At 43.3% G+C, this 26,254-nt stretch overlaps 1 protein-coding gene across 5 annotated transcripts in view; it reads left to right on the plus strand.

Annotated features, from left to right (window-relative positions):
• Positions 1-26,254, plus strand: part of LOC126425232 (spectrin beta chain) — a 535,456-nt gene that overhangs the window by 349,736 nt on the left and 159,466 nt on the right. For all 5 annotated transcript variants that reach the window (XM_050088190.1, XM_050088188.1, XM_050088189.1 and 2 more), the window contains exon 3: positions 5,868-6,023. In XM_050088190.1, coding sequence (XP_049944147.1) covers positions 5,894-6,023 — 130 coding nt within the window. In that variant the 5' untranslated portion in view covers positions 5,868-5,893. The remainder of the gene's footprint in view (positions 1-5,867; positions 6,024-26,254) is intronic.

Here is a 26,254-nt window from a genome sequence, read left to right on the forward strand (position 1 = left end):
CTCTAAAACCATTGCTGAGCTGAAGCCAGCCATTCAGGAAGTTATCGACAGCATCGATGTTCAGACACTTCAGTGGGTCATGCAGAATTTCGCTATTCGTCTGCGCCACATCATTGCCAGTGATGTCATAACCTAATTCCGAATATCTGTAGTGACGTTTGCATGTTGAATACACTAGTGGCCATTAAAATTGCTACACCAAGAAGAAATGCAGATGATAAACGGGTATTCATTGGACAAATATGTTATACTAGAACTGACATGTGATTACATTTTCACGCAGTTTGGGTGCATATATCCTGAGAAATCAGTACCCAGAACAACCGCCCCTGGCCGTAATAACGGCCTTGGTACGCCTGGCCATTGAGCTTGGATGGCGTGTACAGGTACAGCTGCCCATGCAGCTTCAACACGGTACCACAGTTCATCAAGAGTAGTGACTGGCGTATTGTGACGAGCCAGTTGCTCGGCCTCCATTGACCAGATGTTTTCAATTGATGAGAGATCTGGAGAATGTGCTGGCCAGGGCAGCAGTAGAACATTTTCTGTATCCAGAAAGGCCCGTATAGAACCTGCAACATGCGGTCGTGCATTATCCTGCTGAAATGTAGGGATCGAATGAAGGGTAGATCCACGGGTCGTAACACATCTGAAATGTAACGTCCACTGTTCAAAGTGCCGTCAATGTGAACAAGAGGTGACTGAGACGTGAAACCAATGGCACCCAATACCATCACGCCGGGTGATACGCCAGTATGGCGATGACGAATACACGCTTCCAATGTGCGTTCACCGCGATGTCGCCAAACACGGATGCGACAATCATGATGCTGTGAACAGAACCTGGATTCATCCGAAAAAATGACGTTTTGGCATTCGTGCACCCACGTTTGTCGTTGAGTACACCATCGCAGGCACTCCTCTCTGTGTTGCAGCGTCAAGGGTAACCGCAGCCATGGTGTCCGAGCTGATAGTCCATGCTGCTGCAAACGTCTGCGAACTGTTCGTGCAGGTGGTTGTCGTCTTGCAAACGTCCATATCTGTGGACTCGGGGATCCAGACGTGGCTGCACGATCCATTACAGCCGTGCGGATAAAATGCCTGTCATCTCGACTGCTAGTGATACGAGGCCGTTGGGATCCAGCACGGCGTTCCGTATTGCCCTCCTGAAACCACGGATTCCATATTCTGCTAACAGTCATTGGATCGCGACCAACGCGAGCAGCAACGTCGCGGTATGATCAATCGCAATCGCGATAGGCTACAATTCGACCTCTATCAAAGTCGGAAACGTGATGGTACGCATTTCTCCTCCTTACACGAGGCATGACAACAACGTTTCACAGGGCAACACCGGTCAACTGCTGTTTGTGTATGAGAAATCGGTTGGAAACTTTCCTCATGTCAGCACGTTTTAGGTGTCGCCAGCGGCGCCAACCTTGTGTGAATGCTCTGAAAAGCTAATCATTTGCATATCACAGCATCTTCTTCCTGTCGGTTAAATTTCGCGTCTGTAGCACGTCATCTTCGTGGTGTAGCAATTTTAATGGCCAGTAGTGTATGTGCACGCCGTAGTTTGTAACTAATTTAGGTTTTTTCTTAAAGTTCAATAATTGTCATCCTGTAACTCACCAGCATTTTCTGTTGAATTCTCTTACTTGAGTAGACGAAATAATTTCACTGCACTCATCTTCATATAGTGGATTTATTTTCAGTTTATTGAGTACTTACTTGCCGTTAAGTGAGCTATTATGTAAAATAGTTCCTAGGTGATTGTGTGATGATCTCAGTAACATGTAGTGTTGGTGAAAAGGGATGATTTGGTAAATTTGGCACCTTGCTGCTGTCTATTGTTGATAACGTATTGTACAGTCGTGTAATTGTGTTGTAGTCACTTGGTAGTGAATTAATGAATGATCAGAAAGTTACTGCACTTCTCTTAGCATTACTTGTGTTGGGGTAGGCTGCACAAACTGTTTTCCAGTCAGGAGCTCTTTGCATTTATATAGTGGGCCGCACTGAGTGGAGCCACATTCCACACATCCGCAGCATATCTTCCAAGGCAAATGTGTGACACCAAGGAATGAGTCTTCTCTTTTAATGGTAATGTAATTCCATGTAATTCCAAATTAGTTCACTATTCTCTGACCATATTATTACGCACCGCCGGACTTCAGTTTTAAATCTAAAATTGTCTCAGATGAAGTTTTTATTACGCCGTCTGACATACAGTCCAGTATTTATTTCAGGAAAGATTGCAACTACTAGATTGCATAAAATCCCAGTCCGTTATCGGCAAGTGGGTGTTTTTGTGGACTACAGAACTTAACACGGTTCGGTTTAAAACGGCGGTTTCCCATAAAGGCTAGGGGGCCGCCGCTTTTAAGACTGTATGAGCCAGCAGGGCTGTTAACTAATTCACGGAACAATGGCTGCCCTTACGTCAGCGGAGAACGCCATTGTACCAGGCCCTGGCAGACGCCGTGGGTTAACAAAAGACGGCAGCAGCCGCGTCACAGCCCCGTGACCTGCTCACTGTCCACACACCATTCGCCCGTAGGCTACGCCATTGAATGCGGTGTACGTGTTGCGACGCTAATAGGTTATGCAGTGGAAAAAGACTGTCTTTGGCGCTTACGCACGCCAGAGGGAACTGCCAAAAACAAGACCGATGTGAAAGACTCCGTCGTTTCTGCTCAAAGAAGATAGGCTGCAAAAAGAATTTTTGTTCAATAACGTAAGAATCTTAAGAGCTAAGGTTAGCCGATGATTATATCTTATAACCAAGAACTATAGTGTTTCATCTTGAAAAAATTAGTGATTTAAAGTAGCTGCATAATTACTGGAGGCTGATTAATAGAGCAGGTACGTTTTGGTATGTAGATAGTTGAAACATTCAAAAAAAGGTGCCGTAATTGCTTCATTTCGTTTTGTACGTAATATTAATTCTTGAAAACTACTGATGCTTTTCTGATTACGTTTACTGTATTGCTGCAGCAACCAGAGAAATAAAAAAAGAAAGCATTCAATCTTTGACGGTGATCCCACGTACATGATGTCCTAAACCGGAAACGACGAATATTCTACGGATGGCAAGAAATAGTAGGTTGTGAATTTTAGGATCAAGAACCATTTGGCGAAATATGGCGATTTGTATTAATCGCAAACTTTTAGGCGGGCCCTTTTGTGTTCAGTGAAAATCGGCTGCTGCGGATCGCCTGTGCGTGTTGCCAGTTTCAGGTATCTGACAATATAACGAGCCGTAACAATAAGCAGGCATTGCGAAAATAGTGTTGATTCTACATCTACATCCATACTCCGCAAGCCACCTGACGGTGTGTGGTGGAGGGTGCCTTGAGTACCCCTATCGGTTCTCCCTTCTATTCCAATCTCGTATTGCTCGTGGAAAGGATTGTCGGTATGCCTCTGTGTGGGCTCTAATCTCTCCGATTTTATCCTCATGGTCTCTTCGCGAGATATACGTAGGAGGGAGCAATATACTGCTTGACTCCTCGGTGAAGGTATGTTCTCGAAATTTCAACAAAAGCCCGTACCGAGCTACTGAGCGTCTCTCCTGCAGAGTCTTCCACTGGAGTTTATCTATCATCTCCGTACCGCTTTCGCGATTACTGAATGATCCTGTAACGAAGCGCGCTGCTCTCCGCTGGATCATCTCTATCTCTTCTATCAACCCTTCTGGTACGGATCCCACACTGGTGAGCAGTATTCAAGCAGTGGGCGAACAAGCGTACTGTAACCTACTTCCTTTGTTTTCGGATCGCATTTCCTTAGGACTCTTCCAATGAATCTGTCTGGCATCTGCTTTACCGACGATCAACTTTATATGATAATTCCATTTTAAATCACTCCTAATGCGTACTCCCAGATAATTTATGGAATTAACTGCTTCCAGTTGCTGACCTGCTATATTGTAGCTAAATGATAAGGGGTCTTTCTTTCTATGTATTCGCAGCACATTACACTTGTCTACATTGAGATTCAATGCCATTCCCTGCACCATGCGTCAATTCGTTGCAGATTCTCCTGCATTTCAGTACAATTTTCCATTGTTACAGCCTCTCGATATACCACAGCATCATCCGCAAAAAGCCTCAGTGAACTCCCGATGTCATCCACAAGGTCATTTATGTATATTGTGAATAGCAACGGTCCTACGACACTCCCCTGCGGCACACCTGAAATCACTCTTACTTCGGAAGACTTCTCTCCATTGAGAATGACATGCTGCGTTCTGTTATGTAGTAACTCTTCAATCCAATCACACAATTGGTCTGTGCAGTGTTGCGCGTACTGGTTGTTACTCAAAAATGGTTCAAATGGCTCTGAGCACTATGGGACTCAACTGCTGTGGTCATCAGTCCCCTAGAACTTAGAACTACTTAAACCTAACTAACCTACGGACATCACACACATCTATGCCCGAGGCAGGATTCGAACCAGCGACCGTAGCAGTCGCACGGTTCCGGACTGCGCGCCTAGAACCGCGAGACCACCGCGGCCGGCTGGTTGTTACTCCTGGGACGCACTAACCCGTTAAACGTTCGATTGTTTTTTAAGTTATAAGATGCATGCCCTGAAAATGACAGACGGCGGCGTTTTTGGCAACAGCCAGTGTGCAATCAGACGGTCACAAGCTAGCGCTCCAAGCATCCCCCGCAAAAGGTCCTACGAAATAATGCGCGATTAGTTATTAATACGACGACGATATCGGGAAATGTCTTGCTAATCTCCTCCACCGCCATCTGATGTAGTAAGAGTCATATATCACAAGCAGGATTGCTTGCAATAGTATGTACATTGATCACAGTGTTTAAGTTCCAGAGGATTAAACCGTAGTTGCTTAGAAGTCACTGTTGAGTGGAAGAAAATAGCATTTTTTTCTCCATAAAAATGTGACCGCTGTCGTTCTCATCATAGTGGAAGCAATTAGATTGAAGGCACGTATTCGTAGGCTGCTTATGTTCCGTAGCAACCAAGTGCTTTTTTTTGGGGGGGGGGGGGGGGGGGGGGGAGACAGCACAGTCGTCTGTACCAGGTGAATGATGAGCGTTTTCACTGTTCAGTTCTTGAGTTATCGACGAAACGTAGCTGTACACTCTACAAGAAGAAGAAATTAGTGTAGGCTGCAGCAGCATGTAACGCCTGAGAAGCAATTTGAATGCACAGAGAAAATCTCGCAACAAACATCGTAGAAAATGGAAGGAAACTTGGAAAAATACGAGGGGTTATTCCGAAAGTAACGTGTTCCATAGCCGCTCCCCCGCCTCCTTATGGAAACCAAAACGGGAAACACAGTTACACAACTCAAGATTTTAGCCACATACTGACGTTTTTCCACATAGTCACCACAGTGGGCTTCTGCAGAAATTTATGGGGGTCAGGTGGAGAGGGAAGTCAGGCAAGACTCGTAAACATTGGCATTTTTGTTAAAAAGTGTTGATCTGTTTCGAGAAGTCTTATGCCAGAAGAAGAAATACTAAGCGCCCCAGATAACTTATTATACACCAGAGGTTGAGGCGTGGGGGCCTCTCTTGCCCCCCCCCCCCCCTTGACTTGCCCCAGAATGCCCGTTGCAGACTGCTATAGTTATTGCCGTTTGTTATACACTTTCGCCGTCAGTCAGTGAGAGCGTGCTTAGGTGCCAGTGGTATTACCTTAAGATATAACAACATTTGTATCATTTTCTTCACTTGCATAAAGAATCAGTGCAGATTATTTTTTTGACACAATGCATTAGTTTATACTATAATTACAATGCTATGATTTTACACTATTGATGTGATATAACACCCATTGGTATAATTTTTAATGTAGTTTGTAATAATATTTCCATTTTATCTTTGCAGGGTTTAACCCGACTTGAGCCGTCGCCATGACGACGGACATCTCAATAGTTCGGTGGGATCCGAGCCTGCAACAGGAAATAGTAGAAGACTATGAATACGACGGCGGGAACTCCTCTTCGAGGCTGTTTGAAAGATCACGCATAAAAGCCCTTGCAGGTTAGTGTAGTTGGCAACTGAAACTTTGCTTTAGGAGAATGCACTGTTAGAACAAAGTGACCAGAGATCAGTATATGTTAGAACAAGTTAGGTGGCCACCAACAACTAGCATTAAATCAGTGATGAGAGAAGACAGAAATAATCTTATACATTGACTATTCACTCCTTAGAGAGAGAGAGAGAGAGAGAGAGAGAGAGAGAGAGAGAGAGAGAGAGAGAGAGAGAGAGAGAGAAACTTTTCTTTGTAGGTAATTTTTCACCATGTCAAGATAGTTATACCTCATGTTAGTGCATTGTGGAGTTTGGTTGCATATTAATATTATGAATAAAGCAGTTCGTACATTTCAGTTTACTAATAAAACTGATACTTGCTGTGATGGCCAACAAACCTGAGTATTGGTGAGGTGTATTAGTGGTAAGACACTGGACATATATTTGAATGATGCCAGTTTAAAATCCATGTGCAGCCATTCAGATCTAGATTTTCTGTCGTTTCCCTAAATTGTATACAGCAAATGTCAAATTTTTGTTTAAAAGTCGTGACCCATTTCCTTCCAATCCCAAGCTTTTGCTACATAGTCGATGAGACATGAAATGCATGGTAGGCAAAATGCACTCACTTGCAGTTCATGAACAAGTTTTCTGTGTTCCCGAATTTTGGTAGCTGATGCCTTATGTTTCAGACTCCACTTTGGGATGATGTATATCCTTGTTGTCGGTTGTATCTCCAGATGTGATGCAAATGACTTCAATGAAATATATTTGAGCTGCTATTTCAGAAACTTGAGGCAAATGTAAGGCTTATTATCAAAATGCAAAGTTAGTTATTTGGTGAATATATTTTTTTTACCCCTAAAGAATTATTGATTTGGGAGAGAGCGCACAGTAACACATACCTTACAGCTTCATGCGTGTAATATTGTGTAACTGTATATGTTGCTGATGGTGTTACTAAGGTATTTCGTTTTACATACTGACTTTGTTTGTTGGTTAGATGTAATCTGTAAGATTCTAACTGTGTTTACCTCTAAACAGCAGTGATTTTCCTTTTCAACACCTTTGTTTCATTGTCTGTGGCCTTGTTCTTATTTCTTATGGTGGAAAATAGTGACACACATTATTTACAGAAGAATAGAAAAAAGTTACAAAAGCTAATCTTGGGAATCGTCGGTGTCAGTTCCAGAGTAATGTGCAGACACACGAGCAATACTCATTCTACTATTTACCGTAGAAGGTGGACTAAAGGAAGGGAAATGTAAATTAATAGCAGTCATAGATTTAGAGAAACCCTTCCATGATGTTGACTGTAATACACTATTTGAAATTCTGAATGTAAGCAAAAAAGGAGGTTCTGCATTCCAAGTGAGATGGGGCAATATAGTCAGCTAGTCATGTCACCCTCTGGCAGTGGCGTCATTAGGGTGGGGTTTGGAGGAGTGTAGGGCAGACGCACAGCTCTTGACCTTGGAGCTGCTATTTCTGTCTCAGCTATTGCCTCAGTTGGCATTACAAGGATGGGTACCCCCTGTTTCAGCCCTCTGACTTGGGGAAAATCTCTGGCAGTACCAGGAACTGAACCTGGTTCTTCCGCATAGTAGCCACACGTGCTGCCCAATGAGCTACGGGGGAGACGTATTCTGAAAGAAGCGGAATAAAATACAGTATAGTTCAACACCAAAAAATATAGTGCGCAATTTTAAGAAAAGTCAGGACTTCTGCTGCCTACAGGTATTGACTATTGAAAATTTGTGCCAGATTGGGTCATGAAACGAGATGCTCCACGTCTCCAGAGTGGTAGCATTAGCCACCTCAGTTAAGTGGTGTCTGATTGTAAAACGTGAGCTTTCAGGGCCAGATATGTCTATAGTGTTGTGGGCTCAGCATTTCGTCCCCATCTGTGGAGGACATTTTCAAAGGGGATTGTAGCTTCTTTGAATGTCAGCTATACCCTGGCTCACTACTGATTGCAGCGAAATTCCGTTTCTATGTGCTTCCGCGCAGTGCTGTGAAGTCATGTCACATGTTTTGAATACCAGAGTGCAGTTGGTCATTGTTGAAAACAAATGTATCATCCATGTACCAGAGCCAAAGTGGTTTGTTCAAGATGGAATTTTTTAAACCAATATTTGATTTGAAAACGTGGAAAAAAAGTTAAGAGAAGCTTCAAAGTTGAACAAGTTCAGGAAATCGAAGCAACTCAGTGTTCGTTTCACATGTTTAATCTTGGAAATTCAAGCACTATAGTTCCCTGAACTGGGTGAGTTCAATCATTGAATAAAGAAACAACATATTTTCATGATTTGATTTGGCGAGAAAATTAAGTTTCACAGGTTATTTGTGAATGGCTACTAAACTGAATGATTCCATATGTGTTTAAGATAACATTGCTCCCAGAGCACGGGCGTACACTGTTTGCAGCAGTGAATGCAAGTGAATACCAAAATAACCTGGAAACGGGACTCACCATTCCTAAGACTGATTTCTTTTTTTAATAGTTGTATCGGAAATAATGTCTCACAATATGATAAAAAATTCACTGTTTTGAAGCTTTTAGAGTTACTTTATTTCCCATATCCTAATGATACAACATGTTCTGAACTGATTTGAGCTATAACAATTGCATTTTGTCTTAACTTGACTTACTTCCTGTGGCCCCTATGGGGGCATAGGGCATCCAGGAGAACACGACCTCCGTCTCTGTCTTTGGCCATTTGCCTCAATTCTGCACAGATCTTGACAACTCTGTTTGCTTTCCCGTCCACTGTCCTTTTCCATGTGTCCCTAGGTCTTGCTGTCTTCCTTGTTCCCTGGGGATTCCATTCCAATGCTTTCTTTTCTCAGTGGCTCCATCTGGTTTTACAGCAGGACTCCACCATTCTGTGTTTGGAATTCCCTAGATTCTGGCCACCTTATTTCACATAGTCCCAATATATCTAGTCAATAGTTCTCCTTCTCTTTTTCAACCTGTCTTAGCCTCCCTGCCTCTCTCAGCATCCTTAAGACCCATCTGGCTGTTTCTCCTTTTAGTTCCTGTGATACGTGTTTTTTGGTGGTGCGGGTTATCAGCCCACAGCCCCCGAGTGTCCTGGTGGGGCTGCCACTTTGTGGCCTGGACACCTGCCAAGGTTTTATTTCAGGGCCATACCCCTTAGATAGCTTGTCTTCACCACGACTACAGAACTCTATCCATCCCTTCGCAGTAAGGCCTATGTGCATCAACATGGTCCTGGTTTCCGAGGATCTTCTGCTGTCCACATTAGGGACTGTGCCTGCTGCCACACAATCACAGGGAGGAAAAGGACAGGAAGGGAGTGTATACGATGGGATGGAATAGAATAGAATAGAATAGGACAGGACATGACAGGACAGGACACTAGACGGGACGTTGTGAGAGAGACTTTGAATCCTCTATGGAGACCTGTCCAGCTTGGGAGGCCCTGCTGGTAGTTAAATTACCGCCGGTATAGCCCTCCACTTCGTTGGATCACACAAACCCCCTCGCCCACACAGACAGTGTTTCGTTAGGGCGATGTTTCCTGAGAAGTCATTTTTGTCTTAAGACACACAGGAATTGCAGACATTGGGTGCAAGCGGGTGTTGATTGAAATCTGTGGGGAAAGTTGAAAATTTGTGTGGGATCAGGATTCAAAGCTGGTCTCCTGCTTACAATGCAGATGCTCTGAACACCAAGCCACCTGGACACAGTGGTTATTTCAACTGCATACCTCCTGTCGCATCCAAAATCTCAACTTGTCCACACACTGCTAATGTAGTGCCCTTCGTCCTTTATTGCTTGTGTGTTGTAATTACAGGTGGTGTAAAAAGTAGGGGCAGTGCAATAACGTATCAAAACAATGTGTTGAATTAAGTTCATAGTGTTTTCCATTAGTTTAATAAACACAATAGATACACATAACAGAGACTCGAGTCATCGGTAATACTTTCTCGTTCACTGTTTACAACAGTCTGTCACTACTGGGGTAACTTTTCATTCCATGACGGTAGAAATCACCTGAGGTGAAGAACTAGTCATTTCGGAGTGCAATTTTCATCCTGAAAGAAAATTCTTGATGGTTGATTGATAGAGAGCAGAAAAGATGATGATCTGAGGGCGCAGGATCAGGTGAATAAGATGGGTACGGAATGACTTCCCTACCCAACTCGTGTACAGTATTTTTTGTCAGTCTCTCAGAATGCAGATGGGTGTTTGCATGGAGAAGAATCACTTCACGCAGTCTTCCTGTTCTTGGATTGCATGTGCAAGACATCTCTGTTGTCGCCAATAAATGTCGGCAGTGATGGCTACACCTCGGGGAAGCAGTTCATAGTACATCACACAGTCGTCGTCCCATCAGATGCATAACACTATCTTTCTCGGATGTGCGCAGTTCTTTTGTACGAGAAGTTGCTGCTTTGTTCGGCTTAACCATTCCATTCATTTTTTGTCGTGTTACCATAAAGACTCCATTTCGTATTGCTAGTAATGATACAAGACAGGAATGGTCAGTGTTGTTCACGAGTCGATTGATGACAAGAAAGCAGAGGTGCACATACGGCTGCACACAGATTTTTGTGATTTTGGCTTAGAGCTTGTGGTACCCGTACCCCTGGTATTTGAACATTCACCATTGCGTGCAAATGTCACATGACGATGGAATGATCACAGGTCATTACATTTACCAGTTCTCGAGTATACTGACACGGATCGTTGTGGATTAATGCATTTAAGCTATCTTCATCGAAACTCTAGGGTATTCCTGAATGTGTGGAGTCACTAATGTCAAAATGATCCTCCTTAAAACAAGAAGGCCATTTTCTTGCCGTGCTCTGTCCAGTGGCATTACCCCCGTACACGGCACGAATGTTTCTGGCTGCCTCCTCTGCTGTCACCCATCTACTGTAATCAAACCGAAGAATATGTCAGTTTTCTCCACTCGGCACTCTTATTTTCTAGCAGCCATAGTTCCACTCACTGTCTCCAAATGACTGGTTACTTCAGACTTTCTTGGAATGGATAATGGCAGTTTTATTTGATTGTCGTGAGACAGATGCAATGTGCCTGCTATAAACACAGGCTACTCCACTTGATCAGTCTCAGCTTTCTATACATCCAACCCTATTGTCCATTGTACTCTTAGATAAGTTTTGATGGTGTCTCCCTAGAGAGTAGAAACAGATAGAGGTGGGACACAATGTCCTAAAGCTCAAAACTGTAGGTGTGCTAGTGGGACTTGGATGTCACATCAGCCACGGAAGTATTAAAGTTGTATATGGTTGTATGTATGTTACATAATAAAATTTATCCTAGAAATGCAATGCACACTTGATAAGTTAAAAAGGTAACAATTTACATTACAATTAAAATTTAAGTGTAATTAACTGAAAATGGTTTGCATGTTAGGTAAATTACGGTGTCTGTGACATTTGGCTATAAATCAAATTGCCAAAGTTTTAAAGATATAGGACGACATCATTGCTAAAAAAGAAGTCAGTATTTGTGTACACACCACACACCACCATAACAGATAGTATGTTCTGACACAGTACTACATGCTGTATCTCCTGTTTCCTGAGTTATTGCCTGCAGGGATCATTTATTCAGATCCTGTGGTTGTTTTCTGTTGGTGGCTTCATGACACTGATAGTAAAGCAGTGAACTGATCATACAATGGAGAGAATTGATTGATTGATTGATTGATTGATGTGAGTTATTTCTGTTGTACTTAAAATGTTTTAGCAGTTGAGGATTTGCAGTCAGTCTGGTATTCCTTGTTTACCAATAGAAATTTTCATAAAAACAAAAATTAGTTAGTCTATTAAAAGCACAGACATTCCAGCATTCCAGTTAAAAAAAATCTTCTAGTGATGTCCTGTTTGGGATCTGGGTCATCATAGTTGCTGGACATGTTTCCAATCCTAACTTTTTCCAGTTAATTTTATCCATTTTTGGCAAGCTGTTGGATTTGGGCATTGTGTTTGCATTTAGCAATGATTAACGATATGGCCTTTTTAAGTTAATATGAAGGTAGAACAGTGCTGTTCTGAAGGTATATTAAGTGTAGCAAGCCTGTGGTAGATAAAATTTTTCTTTCAGGACAAGGAGAACCCGACACTCCTGTGGGCATAAGATAAATTTATATTGTACCCTATCAAAAGAGAGCAGAATGGGGCACTCTGCGGAAGTCACCGACTGAATGTGGTCAGTGATAGGGTGTTACTTGGGTCATATGTCTGTACGCAAGATTTCCACACTCCTAAACAACCATAGGTCTACTGTTTCTGATGTGATAGTGAAGTGGGAATGTGAAGGGACACGTACAGCACAAAAGCACACAGGCTGACCTCCTCTGTTGACTGACAGTGACTGCCGACAGTTGAGGAGGGTCATAATGTGTAATACGCAGAAATCTATCCAGACCATCACACAGGAATTCCAAACTGCATCAGGATCCGCTGGAAGTACTATGACAGTTTGCGGGATGTGAGAAAACTTGGATTTCATGGTCAAGTGGCTGCTCGTAAGCCACAGATCATGCCGGTAAATGCCAAACGACGCCTTGCTTGGTGTAAGGTGCGTAAACATTAGACGATTGAACAGTGGAAAAACATTGTGTGGACTGACGAATCATGGTACACAATGTGGCGATTTTGTGACACTATCACAGCACAGGCCTACATTGATGTTACAAGCACCTTCTTGCTTCTCACTGTTTAAGAGCAATTCGGGGATGGTGATTTGATCTTTCAACACGATCGAGCACCTGTTCATAATGCACGGCCTGTGGCGGCATGGTTGCATGATTATAACGTCCCTGTAATGGACTGGCCTCCACACAGTCCTGATGTGAATCCTATAGAACACCTTTGAGATGTTTTGGAATGCCAACTTCATGCCAGATCTCACCGATTGACATAGAAACCTCTCCATGAAGAATGGGCTGCTATTCCCCAAGAAACCTTCCAGCACTTGATTGAATGTATGCCTGAGAGTGGAAGCGGTCATCAAGGCTAAAGGTGGGCCAGCACCATATTGCATTCCAGCATTACTGATGGAGGGTGCCACAAACATGTCATTTTTAGCCAGGCATCTGGATGCTTTCGATCACATAGTGTAAGCACTAATTGTTTTTCCTCCACCAGTATTAATTTATGGGTGAGGGGGAGGGAGAGAAGTAGTAAATGAGGGAAAAAATGTGATAGTTTCTTTTTAAACATGTAAAATGTATCTAGTAAATACTACAGGTTTAAGTTAATAAAACTGAAAATAAGCTTTATGTTGGTAACTGCAGTGGAACTTGGTGAGGTGTTTTAGGACTGCTATTGTAATTCTGTGTGTTGAATTTGATGTACATAAAAATAATGTTGTTGTTAAGTGTCACTCCTCACCTTATCTTTGATCAGGAGGTGACTGTTACGTGATCTGTGGTGTATAGTTGAAACAAAATTTTTCCCTCTATATATGCTGAGCAGTTTGATTGAAAATTGAACTATGTGTTGGGAAGACATCAAACTATTGTAGAAAACTTCTAAACTTGCAACTTGCTGCAGTAATGTGTTGTATTCATATATTAGTTTATTCCTGCCTGTAATTCTGAGTAAATGATACATTGGATTCAGTAATAATAGTAGTAATAATAGTAATATAATAATAATAATAATAATAATAATAATAATAATAATAATAATAATAACGTGCAATCAGAAGAAGAAGAAAATACAGTAATGGACTCAAACGTCCCAGAGCAAACAAACAAAGAACAACACGCATCAATTAAACAGTCAGAGGAAAACGAAATCTTAAGACAGCCACCAGAACAAGCACAAATAGAACACGAAGTGACACACATGTTAGATATAGAAGAAAAATTTCAGCTGACAAACATAGAATACAAAGACACAAATACAGACATTAGACCATTCTTGCATAGACCGCCAAATAACCCACAAGTCGAAACAACAATAAAAACTATCAACACAATCATACACAACAAAATAAAGGAAAACACAACTATGGAAGAGTTAAAACTACTGGTTTATATAGGAGCACTCACTACACTAAATATACACACTAGGCAGAGATCAGAACCAACCAACACACAGAAGAAACCCACAAAACCAGTATGGCAACACAGGCTACAGATCAGAATAGAAAGACTGAGAAAAGACATCGGACAGCTAACACAATTTATAAGAAATGAAATATCAGACAAAAAACGAAAAAGGTTAGGTAAAATCTCACAACAAGAAGTGATAGAGCAATTAGATGAAAAGAAGCAGAAATTACAAGCATTGGCCAAACGACTTAGAAGATACAAAAAAAGTGAAAATAGAAGGAAACAAAACCAAACATTCAACACAAACCAAAAGAAATTTTACCAGACAATAGATAACACACACATTAAAATAGACAATCCACCAAACATAGAAGACATGGAACACTTCTGGAACAACATATGGTCAAATCCGGTACAACATAACAGGCATGCACGGTGGATACAAGCAGAAACAGATACATACAAGATGATACCACAAATGCCTGAATTGATAATTTTGCAACATGAAGTCACCCAAGCAATTAATTCTACTCACAATTGGAAAGCCCCTGGAAAAGATAAAATAGCAAATTTCTGGCGAAAGAAATTCACCTCAACACATTCACATCTAACTAAATTATTTAACAGTTACATTGCAGACCCATACACATTCCCTGATACACTTACACATGGAATAACTTGTCTGAAACCGAAAGATCAAGCAGACACAGCAAACCCAGCTAAATATCGCCCCATAACATGCCTACCAACAATATACAAAATATTAACTTCAGTCATTACACAGAAATTAATGACACATACAACACGGAACAAAGTTATAAATGAAGAACAAAAAGGCTGTTGCAAAGGAGCTCGAGGATGTAAAGAGCAACTGATAATAGATGCAGAGGTGACATATCAAGCTAAAACTAAACAAAGGTCGCTACACTACGCATACATTGATTACCAAAAAGCTTTTGATAGTGTACCCCACTCATGGTTACTACAAATATTGGAAATATACAAAGTAGATCCTAAATTGATACAGTTCCTAAAAATAGTAATGAAAAATTGGAAAACCACGCTTAATATCCAAACAAATTCAAATAATATCACATCACAGCCAATACAGATTAAGTGTGGAATATATCAAGGAGACTCATTAAGTCCTTTCTGGTTCTGCCTTGCTCTGAACCCACTATCCAACATGCTAAATAATACAAATTATGGATACAATATTACTGGAACATACCCACACAAAATCACACATCTGCTATACATGGATGATCTAAAACTACTGGCAGCAACAAATCAACAACTCAACCAATTACTAAAGATAACAGAAGTATTCAGCAATGATATAAATATGGCTTTTGGAACAGACAAATGTAAGAAAAATAGCATAGTCAAGGGAAAACACACTAAACAAGAAGATTACAAATTGGATAACCACAGCGACTGCATAGAAGCGTTGGAAAAAACAGATGCCTATAAATATCTAGGATACAGACAAAAAATAGGAATAGATAATACAAATATTAAAGAAGAACTAAAAGAAAAAATATAGACAAAGACTAACAAAAGTACTGAAAACAGAATTGATAGCAAGAAACAAGACAAAAGCTATAAATACTTATGCTATACCAATATTGACCTACTCATTTGGAGTAGTGAAATGGAGTAACACAGACCTGGAAGCACTCAATACACTTACATGATCACAATGCCACAAATGTAGAATACACCACATACATTCAGCAACTGAAAGATTCACATTAAGCAGAAAGGAAGGAGGAAGGAGATTTATCGACATAAAAAACCTACATTATGGACAGGTAGACAATTTAAGAAAATTCTTTATAGAACGAGCAGAAACTAGCAAAATACACAAAGCAATCACTCATATAAATACATCGGCTACACCACTGCAATTTCATAACCACTTCTACAACCCTTTAGATCACATAACATCAACAGATACGAAGAAAGTAAATTGGAAAAAGAAAACACTACATGGCAAGCACCCGTATCATCTAACACAGCCACACATCGATCAAGACTCATCCAACACATGGCTAAGAAAAGGCAATATATACAGTGAGACGGAAGGATTCATGATTGCAATACAGGATCAAACAATAAACACCAGATATTACAGCAAGCATATTATTAAAGATCCCAATACCACAACAGATAAATGCAGACTTTGCAAACAACAAATAGAAACAGTAGATCACATCACAAGTGGATGTACAATACTAGCAAATACAGAATACCCCAGAAGACATGACAATGTAACAAAAATAATACATCAGCAGCTTGCCTTACAACATAAACTTATAAAACAACATGTTCCCACATACAAGTATGCACCACAAAATGTACTGGAGAACGATGAATACAAATTATACTGGAACAGAACCATTACAACAGATAAAACAACACCACATAACAAACCTGACATCACACTCGCCAATAAAAAGAAGAAATTAACACAACTAATCGAAATATCGATACCCAATACAACAAATATACAAAAGAAAACAGGAGAAAAATTGAAAAATACATCCAACTGGCTGAGGAGGTCAAGGACATGTGGCATCAGGATAAAGTTGACATTATACCAATTACACTATCAACTACAGGAGTCATACCACACAATATCCACCAATACATCAATGCAATACATCTACATCCAAACTTATATATACAACTACAGAAATCTGTAATTATTGACACTTGTTCAATTACCCGAAAGTTCCTAAATGCAATGTAACATATACCGTACAGTTAAAAGGAAGTCACGCTTGATCAAGGTCCGCGTCACCTTCCATTTTTAACCAGACATAACGTCTGAGACAAGAAAGAAATAATAATAATAATAATAATAATAATAATAATATTTTATAGGCGTATTTAGATTCGACTTATGAATATGAGAAATATTGTCATGAAAACCTATAAAATTTGACATCATTCAAGAAATTAACAGCTATGGGTAATTTCATCTACAGTGAATAATACTGTAAGTAAATAAAAAGAGAATTTGTGACACACGATTATGCCCTAAAATTATTGAATGGAGGAATTTGGACGAAGCTAAAATATAAATCTCGTTTCATTTTATGCATCATATGCAAATTGCTAGCTACACATCTTTGGAGTACAAATGTATTCAGAAATTTCTTTCTTTCTTTTGTGAATTAATTTATTACCAGCTGCCTTTAACATAGGCATAAAATTGTTCAAACCATAGATTGAACACCTCAGTGTTACAGTTCATAGTGCTTGCGGTTCTTCCATATAATATAACACGTGTCCGTATTACACTTCCTTGACTTACGTAGTCATTCAGGTTGTTGCATATTTCAACTGGAATTCGGTAAAGGTATTTCCGGCAGTCTCCCACCATTTGTTGCAGGAGAATCAGATAAAAGCATGTGTTCACTCGTTTAGAGCGCCTGTGTGATTTGACTGACAAACATCAGTGTAGTTGTCAGAATACTCAAAGAAACTTTTTTATAGCAGTGTGTCGGGGTTTAGATTACGCCTGGTTTTCCTACAGTACTCTGGCGGACATTTTATGGCCCTGAAACTCGGTGATTTATGTGAAGAATTCATTTGGACAAAAGCCGACAAACAGTTTATGGTGTTGCAGAAAACTTCTGTGAGAGAGAGTGGCTACGTGATTTATTATCCTTAGAAGATTTCTCGGTGTGAAGGCTGCAGTCTTAGAAAACTGAAGCTTTTCTTCGTGTATGGTGGTCTGCAACTGGATATGTCGGACACTGATATTTGCTAAACAGTTACCAGAATAATAAAAGAAGCCAGAAAATTACTGTTTAATATCTTTCAAGTGGATAAGAAATATCCACAGTAATAACTGGCATCTAAAGATTATGGCTAAAGTGATATACTTTAGAATGTAAAAAGTGTGTTGGGAAGTAAAAGATTAAAGTGCCTTGATACGCTTATTCAGTACCACTTTTATTACTGAAACAGAAAAAGTCCAGTAAAATATGTTTCTAAGTGTAATGTGATAATGGACAGTGCAGGAACAATGGACTTCTGCTTTGATACTCTAGAACATTACTACGATAGAGTCTTCCTCCAACTTAGAGGTCTGTAGTGTTTTCTTGCCTTACCATTGCTTGGTTTGTTTAATATTTATGTCAACTCTACTTTCTTCACGTTGCAAGTATGTGCCAATTTTCTCCCTATTAAAAAAATTGTGATATTGTCTAACAGTTGCTACCTTTTTACCATTCTCAGTTCGAATAGAGTGAGGCTTAATTACTAGAAAAGCGAGAGGCAATCTGTTTAAAGATGTAATTTACTTGAGCATGATGCAAAGGAGACCATTGTATTGGTTTTTCTCACATCATATATTGATAATTGTTTTTTCAGCATTGTTTCTTTCTAGACCCAGGTAATTTTGTTCCACATGGGAGAGATACTTGCAAAATAAAAAAGTTGGAATAAAGTAAATAAATCTCATGATTTATGCATTTTTGAAAGCTTTTGTTCCCATGCAGTTTCGTTGTGAACGTTGTCAGTCATGAAAATTTGCAGCAACACGAGTTCTGCTAGTTGAGAATAGCGTAAAAAGATGACTTAGTGCTCTGTGTTAGTGCACCATCAAACACTGCACATGATTTTTTTGATACATTTTCTGTCTGTGTCTGTCTGATACTTTGCAGTATCTTCTGCATACAGCTACAAACTTCCTCAAGCTTGCTAGAGCCTTTACCCACACAGGAAAGAGGAAGTAAGTTTGCCACATTATCACTCTCTATTATCACTGTACTGGCACAGGCAGCACATTCTCGAGTGAACGCTCGCTGGAGCAGGTTCATTAAGAAGAGATGTTTGGCAGTTGTTTAAGTTTACAGTTATATATACTAGTGTGAAGTAGAGTTTGTACATCTATGTACAGCATGCTCTGTCCTCGTCTTGATGGCCAAAAGCTTTCTAACGTGATGTGCTGCAATTTTGTGTTTACAAGTTCATCTGTTCATCTGAGAATGCAGATTCCTGGGCACACGTGTATTTGACTACAGTGATTGTTTAAAGTATTCCTTTGTGTTGTTCCATCATTTTGAATGACAGCCAAATATTGTTAATAACTGTAACTTTTTGTGTTGAAGAGGCAATAATGAGACCATTGGAGTTGAAGGCTAGCAAAGGCTACTATGTTCTGAGTAGCTCCTGCCCTCGCTCACCCTTCATGTAATGCGTTCTGTTTTCAAATTTGTGGTTTTTAAACGTACAGCAGAAGCAAAAATTTTTGTGCCTGTGCTTGTGGAAGTGTGCTAACTTCAGCAGTTTTGATAAAATTGTTCTGTGAATGGCTGAAAAGCTGAATCTGTCTGCTACGTTTGTTGAAGTGCTGTTACATTTTGTAGTAACTCTAGTCTCTCTGACAGCAGTAATTTACAATTTAACCTGTGTGCAGCAAAAACCAAAATGTGCTAGATCATTAGTTTTAACTGCTCAACTGCAACCCATTTTTTTGACGAATGGATTCTGGACCAGATTCTCTGGAATTATATTATGACAAAATATACCAGGAGCTCAGAGGTTTGTCAATTTTTCGCTTATTCGTTCCTTTTTTTTTCTCTTTTTTTAAAGCGGGGGTGGGTGTTTTCAGGATATAGCAAAAATTGTGTGTGCCATTTACCTCTGTGAGAGCCTGTACTGTCAGTTTGCTACTGTACTGCTTACTACCAAAATGATTTTATATTGTCTTGAATCGGTGTGCTTGACTGAAAGGAATCTGCAGCAGCTTGGGTTTATGCTGTGAACAATGGTTCGTCTTAAAGCTTGTGGCTTAAGAGTACACCAAAGAGCTGAATGCAAGAGAGGCAATTAACCACAGTGAATAGGGCTTAAAGTGCCACTTTGCTTCTGTGCTGTGGTACGGCCCGTTCCCTTAGAAACACGGAACTTGCTGTGTGTAGCAACTTCAGTTAGTCAACTTATCTCTCATAATTGTGCATTTTCTAGAGAAAGAAGATGCACTGAGCCGCTGCAATTTTTCTTTTAACTTTATTCACAGACAGGTTTCGGAAATTTAGGTTTTCATTATCAGTGATGTACAACTAAAAACAAAAGTTATGTTAGTAAGAAAAAATAAAAATCATATACGTATAGAATATTTTCATTTTGAAAAATATTTACCTTACCTCAGAAAACAAACAAGAATTTTGTATTACACCTCTCAAAACCCATCACAGTTAAAACATTCAAATTCTTAAAGTGTGTCGACAATAAACGAAAACCAAAATGGGGGTGATCATAAAAATGCTTGTTCCACATAACTGGGAGGTGCCTGAAAGGAGCATAAGGCTGTGAACATAGGTGCAGTGCTGATAAGCATAATTAGATGTGTGTGTTACACATACCATGACTCAGATCTGTTATATAACTTTTTTTCACTATTCAGCATTGATAGCAGAAATTCAAATTCAAAAGAACATTCTGCGAATGAAGTTCAGAGAAAAATTGTGCTTGTTGAGTAGTTCTTCTTCCTCTTAAAAACATACAGCTGTTGACCCAGTCCAAATAGCTACCATCAGCAGATTACTCCTTACACGTATGTTAACCGTTAATCTTTGGCGAACACACTCTTGTATATTTAATGATGGCTTATATGTCATGTACAATTGAGCTCAGTGGAGAAGTATTACAAAATTAAATAAATCCTTTATGCATGAGAAACCTCTTCCATCCAAAAATTATAGGACTGTGAATATTTGGTGTTGACTTAAGTGAGCAAGGAGATAAATCATATTTTCAGAACTGCATGCCCTACTTGAAGAAGATTCATTTGGGAATTAGTTTGCGCCATTCTACAAAATTTAACTTTGGGAACTATAAAATAATTTCGACTGGTCTGCAGTTAACTTTTTTTTGGGTTGCCATAATGGGATTCATTTCATTTCTCTGACTGGGAATTTTACAAGTATGTTGAATGACTGGCTTTTGTTTTATAGTATTTGTTTTACTGAACAGAATATCATCTAATGTCCAAATATTTTATTAAACTTTTTTTTTTGTACCACCATGTCGTTATTCAATCAGTGTCATAAATGAGCCTCATAGATTTTGCTGGCACTTCCTTTTTCCTTTTCTGTCTTTTAGCACAAGTTAAATATTGTTACTGCTGAAACAAAATTTCACAGTAAGAGTTAATCAGACAATTACAAAGTGAGCCATGTTAATGCAACAGCAGTTTCTATTTTATTGCAAAATCAAAATAGGTTCTTAAAACACTAAAATTTCATAAGACCTCGTGAATAATTTTATTTCTGGAGGTGTTGTGAATGCTCACTGTACCATATATTTAACTTGATAATGAGGACTTACATTCAGTTTGGTGGATATACTTCAGAGAATTACATGCTCTACCAAATGTCTGCCCAGCCTTATTTTGAGATGTTGTGTACTAATGTATCACATTTGATCATATGTGTGATCGGTCCCCGGATGCAATCGAACAACCTGACAGAAACACATGGCAGATGCCATTAAAATTTTTGGTACAGTATTGAAGTGATGCTTAAATATGTAGACCAAAGAACACAAAGTGTAAGTTCATGGAAGTTTTATGTGTATGCAGGGTCTGTGAACCTCCGTTGTTAAATTCATAGTAAATGTTCTTGGACATAATTTCGAGTGACATTCGTGAGATAAAAATTTGTGAAGAGGTACCATTATGTTTCAGCAAATTGAGGAAATTAAGAAAAATCAGTTTTACGCCATTTAAGACATATTAGTGCAATAGATAAACTTGTCTTTGATGTAGTCCTGTTATATCAATAGTATGTATCCACATAGTCCACCTCTGTAGATGGCGGTTCAGTGTAGATGACTGCCATGTGGAGCAACTGTGTTCAGTTCCCAGTTCTACCAAGGGTTTGTCCTTGACCTTGTCATGCCAGCTGAGAAACTACTTGAGTGACAAGTAATAGACTCCTAGGTCTGGGAAGCCCACAGTGGCCAGGAAAGCAGCCTGCTGACCTCACACCTCTCCCTACTGCATCCAAACAACACAAATAGTTGCGGTCGGTCAGTCCCAATTGGTCTGTCTGTGACCAGAGCAGCATAGCTTGTGTCCATGTAAACACATTATCATCCTGGCACTGATTGTTGGATCATATTAGACTGGTGCACGAGTTTGTGGCATTTTCCCATAAGCTTAATAAAGACAACAGATACGCATAATATATCATCCTGCCAAAGCTGGCGTAACTTTTTGATTTCACGACTGTAGAAATCGCGTAGTTTTCATGTGGAAGATTTTTTGAGCTATTTTTGCACTGCATTTCCTTTGGGGAGGAAATTCCTCGAAGGTTATTCAGTAGAGAGCAGAAAAGATGAAAATCTGAGTATGCAAAATCAGGTGAATATGATGTTTTTGTCAGTCTACCACAATGCAGGCAGGTGGTGTTGTGTAGCATAACTTCACTAAGTCTTCTTGGATGTTGCTGTAAGATTATCTCTGCTAGATGTCTCAGTTGTTGACAATAAATGTTAGCACTGATGGTTGCACCTCGGGGAAGCAGTTCGTAGTACACCGCACTGTTGCTGTTCAGTCAGACGCGTGGCAGTATCTTTTGTGGATGCGCACAGGTTTTTGTAGTAGTAGTTACTGCTTTGTTTGGCTCAACTGTTCCTTTCCTTTTCTTATGTTAGCATAAAGACACCATACAGGATAGGAACGCTCAGTGTTGTTCACAAGTCAAGTGACGATGAGCAAGCAGAGGTGCACGTACGGCCATGTGCTGATTTTTGTGGATTAATGCATTTAAACTATCTTCGTCAAATCCTGAACACCTTTCTCAACCTGCAAGCCACTAATGTCAAAATGCTCCTCCTCAAAATGAGAGAACCATTTTCTTGTCTTGCTCTGACCATTGGCATTGCCCCCAAACACAGTGTAAATGTTACGAGCTGCCGCCACTGCTGTCATCCCTTTACTGAACACAAACAGAATAATATGTCAGGAATGTTAAGATTTCTCCACTTGCCACTACATTTTTTAGCATCCTTAGCCTCTCTCCCTCACTCTCTCCCTCACTCTCTCCCTCACTCTCTCCCTCACTCTCTCCCTCACTCTCTCCCTCACTCTCTCCCTCACTCTCTCCCTCACTCTCTCCCTCACTCTCTCCCTCACTCTCTCCCCCCCTCACTCTCTCCCCCCCCTCACTCTCTCCCCCCCTCACTCTCTCCCCCCCTCACTCTCTCCCCCCCTCACTCTCTCCCCCCCTCACTCTCTCCCCCCCTCACTCTCTCCCCCCCTCACTCTCTCCCCCCCTCACTCTCTCCCCCCCTCACTCTCTCCCCCCCTCACTCTCTCCCCCCCTCACTCTCTCCCCCCCTCACTCTCTCCCCCCCTCACTCTCTCCCCCCCTCACTCTCTCCCCCCCTCACTCTCTCCCCCCTCACTCTCTCCCCCCCTCACTCTCTCCCCCCCTCACTCTCTCCCCCCCTCACTCTCTCCCCCCCTCACTCTCTCCCCCCCTCACTCTCTCCCCCCCTCACTCTCTCCCCCCCTCACTCTCTCCCCCCCCTCACTCTCTCCCCCCCCCCTCACTCTCTCCCCCCCCTCACTCTCTCCCCCCCCTCACTCTCTCCCCCCCTCACTCTCTCCCCCCCCTCACTCTCTCCCCCCCCCCCTCACTCTCTCCCCCCCCCTCACTCTCTCCCCCCCTCACACTCTCCCCCCCCTCACTCTCTCCCCCCCCCTCACTCTCTCCCCCCCCCCTCACTCTCTCCCCCCCCTCACTCTCTCCCCCCCCCCTCACTCTCTCCCCCCCCCCCTCACTCCCCCCCCCCTCACTCTCTCCCCCCCCCTCACTCTCACCCCCCCCTCACTCTCTCCCCCCCCCCCTCACTCTCTCCCCCCCTCACTCTCTCCCCCCCCTCACTCTCTCCCCCCCCCTCACTCTCTCCCCCCCTCACTCTCTCCCCCCCCTCACTCTCTCCCCCCCTCACTCTCTCCCCCCCCTCACTCTCTCCCCCCCTCACTCTCTCCCCCCCCTCACTCTCTCCCCCCCTCACTCTCTCCCCCCCCTCACTCTCTCCCCCCTCACACTCTCTCCCCCCCCTCACTCTCTCCCCCCCCTCACTCTCTCCCCCCCTCACACTCTCTCCCCCCCTCACTCTCTCCCCCCTCACTCTCTCTCTCCCCCCTCACTCTCTCTCCCCCCCTCACTCTCTCTCCCCCCCTCACTCTCTCTCCCCCCTCACTCTCTCTCCCCCCCTCACTCTCTCTCCCCCCCTCACTCTCTCTCCCCCCCCTCACTCTCTCTCCCCCCTCACTCTCTCTCCCCCCCTCACTCTCTCTCCCCCCCTCACTCTCTCTCCCCCCTCACTCTCTCTCCCCCCCTCACTCTCTCTCCCCCCCTCACTCTCTCTCCCCCCCTCACTCTCTCTCCCCCCCTCACTCTCTCTCCCCCCCTCACTCTCTCTCCCCCCCTCACTCTCTCTCCCCCCTCACTCTCTCTCCCCCCCTCACTCTCTCTCCCCCCCTCACTCTCTCTCCCCCCCTCACTCTCTCTCCCCCCCTCACTCTCTCTCCCCCCCCTCACTCTCTCTCCCCCCCTCACTCTCTCTCCCCCCCTCACTCTCTCTCCCCCCCTCACTCTCTCTCCCCCCCTCACTCTCTCTCCCCCCTCCCTCTCCCCTCACTCTCTCTCCCCCCCTCACTCTCTCTCCTCTCTCCCCCCCTCACTCTCTCTCCCCCCCTCACTCTCTCTCCCCCCCTCACTCTCTCTCCCCCCCCCTCACTCTCTCTCCCCCCCCTCACTCTCTCTCCCCCCCCCTCACTCTCTCTCCCCCCCTCACTCTCTCTCCCCCCCTCACTCTCTCTCCCCCCCCTCACTCTCTCTCCCCCCCCTCACTCTCTCTCCCCCCCCTCACTCTCTCTCTCTCCCCCCCCTCACTCTCTCTCCCCCCCCCTCACTCTCTCTCCCCCCCCTCACTCTCTCTCCCCCCCTCACTCTCTCCCCCCCCTCACTCTCTCTCCCCCCCCTCACTCTCTCTCCCCCCCTCACTCTCTCCCCCCCTCACTCTCTCTCCCCCCCCTCACTCTCTCTCCCCCCCCTCACTCTCTCTCCCCCCCTCACTCTCTCTCCCCCCCTCACTCTCTCTCCCCCCCCCTCACTCTCTCTCCCCCCCCTCACTCTCTCTCCCCCCCCTCACTCTCTCTCCCCCCCCTCACTCTCTCTCCCCCCCCTCACTCTCTCTCCCCCCCCTCACTCTCTCTCCCCCCCCTCACTCTCTCTCCCCCCCCTCACTCTCTCTCCCCCCCTCACTCTCTCTCCCCCCCTCACTCTCTCTCCCCCCCTCACTCTCTCTCCCCCCCTCACTCTCTCTCTCCCCCCCCTCACTCTCTCTCTCCCCCCCTCACTCTCTCTCTCCCCCCCTCACTCTCTCTCTCCCCCCCTCACTCTCTCTCTCCCCCCCTCACTCTCTCTCTCCCCCCCTCACTCTCTCTCTCCCCCCCTCACTCTCTCTCTCCCCCCCTCACTCTCTCTCTCCCCCCCTCACTCTCTCTCTCCCCCCCTCACTCTCTCTCTCCCCCCTCACTCTCTCTCTCCCCCCCCTCACTCTCTCTCTCCCCCCCTCACTCTCTCTCTCCCCCCCCTCACTCTCTCTCTCTCCCCCCCTCACTCTCTCTCTCCCCCCCTCACTCTCTCTCTCCCCCCCTCACCTCTCTCTCTCCCCCCCTCACTCTCTCTCTCTCCCCCCCTCACTCTCTCTCTCTCCCCCCCTCACTCTCTCTCTCTCTCCCCCCTCACTCTCTCTCTCCCCCCCTCACTCTCTCTCTCTCTCCCCCCCTCACTCTCTCTCTCCCCCCCCTCACTCTCTCTCTCCCCCCCCTCACTCTCTCTCTCCCCCCCTCACTCTCTCTCCCCCCCCTCACTCTCTCTCTCCCCCCCTCACTCTCTCTCCCCCCTCACTCTCTCTCCCCCCTCACTCTCTCTCCCCCCCTCACTCTCTCTCCCCCCCTCACTCTCTCTCCCCCCCCTCACTCTCTCTCCCCCCCCTCACTCTCTCTCTCCCCCCCTCACTCTCTCTCCCCCCCCTCACTCTCTCTCCCCCCCTCACTCTCTCTCCCCCCTCTCTCTCTCCCCCCTCACTCTCTCTCCCCCCCTCCCCCTCTCTCTTCTCCCCCCTCCCCCTCTCTCT

Source organism: Schistocerca serialis, chromosome 10 (assembly GCF_023864345.2).
Source record: "Schistocerca serialis cubense isolate TAMUIC-IGC-003099 chromosome 10, iqSchSeri2.2, whole genome shotgun sequence".
NCBI classification, from domain to species: domain Eukaryota; kingdom Metazoa; phylum Arthropoda; class Insecta; order Orthoptera; family Acrididae; genus Schistocerca; species Schistocerca serialis.